At 34.2% G+C, this 3859-nt stretch overlaps 1 protein-coding gene across 1 annotated transcript; it reads left to right on the top strand.

The window, feature by feature from the left end:
• Positions 1–2644: 2644 nt before the first annotated feature.
• Positions 2645–3571, top strand: LOC134943571 (olfactory receptor 5AR1-like). The gene has a single exon (XM_063932338.1). The coding sequence runs from the start codon at positions 2645–2647 to the stop codon at positions 3569–3571; it is 927 nt and encodes a 308-aa protein (XP_063788408.1).
• Positions 3572–3859: the final 288 nt, after the last annotated feature.

Raw genomic sequence — 3859 nt, 5'->3', positions numbered from 1 at the left:
ACAGGGGGCATATTTAACGGGGCATAACAACTGACTGGGGGCATATCTAATGGGGCATAACAACTGACTGGGAGCATATCTAATGGGGCAGACAAGTGCCTTGGGGCATATCTACTGGGGCATAACAACTGACTGGGGGTATATCTACTAGGGCATAACTGACTGGGGGCATAACTACTGACTTGGGGCATAACTACTGACTTGGGGCATAACAACTGGGGGAAGGCTAATTTTTAAGTTGATAATTTTTTTATGGCCTTCGAAGGATTTTATAAATATTCAGATGGCCATTGGTAGAATAAAGGTTCCCCACCCCTGATTTAGACCCTCTGGGTCCACACTATTCATTATAAATATCCACTTGGTTTCTTTTTTTCAAGATTTCCCTCATCATGTCTCCTCCACCAATTCTTAATTGTATTTTTCCAGACCTTTTATTTTTAAACTTTCTGGACTTCCTCCATGTTTTTTAAGGAAGTGACTGGCCACACTTGTTAAGTGTTTGAATCTCAACTGGTCCTGTTCAGAATTTTTCACATTTTTGATATGTTCCATCAGTCTTGTTCTTAACTTTCTGCTAGTTAGTCCTACATATTTCAGTCCGCATCTACAAGTTAGGCAAAATATGACCCCTACAGTCTTGCCACTGATGAAGTCTTTGATAGGTTATATTTTTCCATATCTATCTTCCACTTCTTTACTTTGTTTTACATATTTGCAAATTTTACAGTTTCCACACTGGAAACAACCCTTAGTTCTTTTCTCATTTTTCTTCTGGTTCTCAAAATGGCTATGGACAAGTCGGTCTCTCAGATTAGGGGATTTTCTCCAATTTACAGTATATTGAACTTTTTTCCTATTATTTCTTCCATTGCTTTATCATTAGTGAAGATATCCCATTGTTTCTGCAGGATTCTTCATGTATCTTCCCATTCGTTGCAAAAGGTGCCAATAAATCTAATTGTTGATTCTGCTTCTCTGTTTTTATACTTTGGGCTAATCAGGGATCTTCTGGTTTTTGTTGCTGATGCTTTATAACCTTTCTTAATTGCCTTTTTACTATAGCCCCTCTGTTCTAATCTTTGTCCTAATTCTTGGGACCTTTGTTCGAACCTTTCATCACTGGAGCAATTCCTGTGCATACGCAGAAATTCTCCCTTTGGGACACCTTTGATTGTGGCAGGTAAGTGGGAACTTCCTGCATGCAGTATACTGTTACTAGCCATACTCTTTCTGTACATATCTGAGATTAATCTTTAATTGAAAGAAAAATCTTTAAAATAGAAGCAAACAGTCTCTGTATAAAATATATTTTTCATTTTAATCACATTTTCTTCAATCTTTTTCACCTTTTCTATTGACTTTAAGATATTTCATAATGGTTGAATAAAAATAACTTCATTTTAAATGATAAGAATAAAGAATGTTTTATTAATTAATTGTGAGGTTCTTAGTACACCCAGATTACAGCTTCTGTTTCTGTGTGTATGAGATATTATACTGTATTTTTAATAATTTTGTGCATGAAAGAAAGTTTCTGTGCATTGAACCATCAGAAGTTATTTTGGAATATTACATATTTTTTATTTTGTACATGGGGGACGCAACATGAGTTGGAGATAAGCCTCCTCCTATCAATATCCTTCAATTGTCTGTTCGTTCCCCTTTGTTTACCAATCGATTGAGAATCCCAGAAAACAGACACCACATGCCAGTTGTGTCCATCAAAATGAGACTGCCTCTACTTTATTCAGTAGCGCGTTATATAGAAAGAGGTACTTGCATGAATACTTGATACACGTCACATTTAAAAACAATAATGCATCTCTTCTCATAACTCCTCTCAGGCTGACACCCTCCTACGTGTCCTTCACACCAGAAGTCTAAACACAGAGACTGTCTAATAACATGTTTTTGAAGACTTATAGCTATGACCTTGATTCGCACAGAAAGTACTAACTATGAAATGTCAGCATTATTATGATTAACTCAGCAAAGCATACATTTACTTCACTACATCATGGCTGCTACTTAACAAAATGGCTGACACTGCTTAAGCTAAATACATCTATCTTCCTCACATGTAAAATAAACTTTGGACCTTTTGATATATGCTCTTCCAATATTGCATGTGGAACTCCTTTGGCAAGTTACTAGAATGCGTAGATGCAGAAGACAATTTTTCATTGTTGGGCACTCATATCAATTAAATAATGTAATATTTAAAACATAACTTTTATGAATATTTACCTTAAAATATTGGTTCAACATATGTCTAAAATGATATTAAATCAAGTTTGGATATTGTACTCATCTTGACATATCTATCCTCATAAATGTTGGTGAAATATCAGAGAATCAGAATTTTACTTATCTTGCTTTAATTATTGTACAGTTATTGGATAATCTCAGAGGGTCTGACTGCCTTTGTAAAGTATAAGAAACTATTAAGGTACTGAAGTCAACTTAAAATGCATTTAAACCATGGTATTAAACTTCATGTACATCATAAATGTATTTTATCTGTTATATTGTGAAGACATTTACAAAGTTCAATGTATGGGAGTTACTTTACAGTTTTAACCAACATTAACCAAATTCTTTAGTAACAGATCACTGAGATCATTTTCAATTTTTTTAAGGCATGCCTTGGAAAAATAATACAGTTGTAACAGAATTTATTCTTCTTGGACTTTCCAGTGAACCCAGGACACAAGTTATTATTTTCTTTGTCTTCCTGCTTGTGTATATAAGTATGTTAATTGGAAACATTTCCATACTTATACTAATCCTGACTGATATCAGCCTTCACACACCTATGTATTTCTTCCTTTTCAACCTCTCATTTCTGGATGTCTGCTATTCATCTTCCACTGTGCCGAGGATGTTGAAAGATTTGATGTCAGTAAAGAAAACTATCTCTTATGCTGAATGTGCAACACAAATGTATATTTCTCTCTGTTTAGCACAATCAGAGTGTATTCTGCTTTCTATTATGGCTTATGATCGTTATGTAGCTATATGTTATCCATTACATTACACTACAATCATGAGTAAGATGGTTTGTGTGAGATTAGCCATTGGTACATGGATATCTGGGGTTCCTCTCTCTACCTCACTTGTTACTATTACACTCAATGTAAATCGTTGTGGCAAAAATGAAATTAATAATTTTGTATGTGAAGTGCCAGAAGTATTATCACTGGGCTGTGAAAACATTTTGTTTGTTGAATTTATTATTTTTGTTATTAGTGTGATTATTTTAATGATACCAGTGACATTTATTTTAATATCTTATTCTCAAATCATTTCATGTATCTTGAAAATTAAATCTGCAGCCGGGCAACGGAAAGCGTTCTCCACCTGTGGATCTCACATGACGGTAGTGACATTGTTATATGGTTCAGCTATGGCAGTCTACATGAAACCTAGGTCAAGCTCTGCAGCGGGAACAGACAAATTCATTGCTATATTTTATGTAGTTATTATACCAATGCTGAACCCTTTGATTTATTCTCTTAGAAATAATGATGTAAAAGCAGCCTTTCTAAAATTTAAAATGAGATTGTGATTAAGCTACTTTAAAAATAGGAGTGGAGTGACAAATCTAGGTTGAAATGAGTGATTCTACGGTACTGTATGTAACTATGTGCTAAACTTTTGGTTTGCTTGTCAAAGATTTAGAAATTGTATTTGCGCTAAATTATTTTGTTATGGTAAATATGAGAGATTTGCACAGACCCACATTTTCCTGGTTTTATTTTGAAAACCAACTTTGTGTTTTGGTTTTGATTACCGAAAAACCATCCTAATTTTGGTTGTTGTAATGATTTTTTTTTAGCTTTTTTCCCCTACTTTA

The sequence above is a fragment of the Pseudophryne corroboree genome, chromosome 7, assembly GCF_028390025.1.
Source record: "Pseudophryne corroboree isolate aPseCor3 chromosome 7, aPseCor3.hap2, whole genome shotgun sequence".
NCBI classification, from domain to species: Eukaryota; Metazoa; Chordata; class Amphibia; order Anura; family Myobatrachidae; genus Pseudophryne; species Pseudophryne corroboree.
This window is presented reverse-complemented; position numbering and strand designations above follow the sequence as displayed.

Excerpts from the sequence above, each read along its gene's own strand:
- LOC134943571 (XM_063932338.1), top strand. The coding sequence starts at position 2,645 with ATGCCTTGGAAAAATAATACAGTTGTAACAGAATTTATTCTTCTTGGA.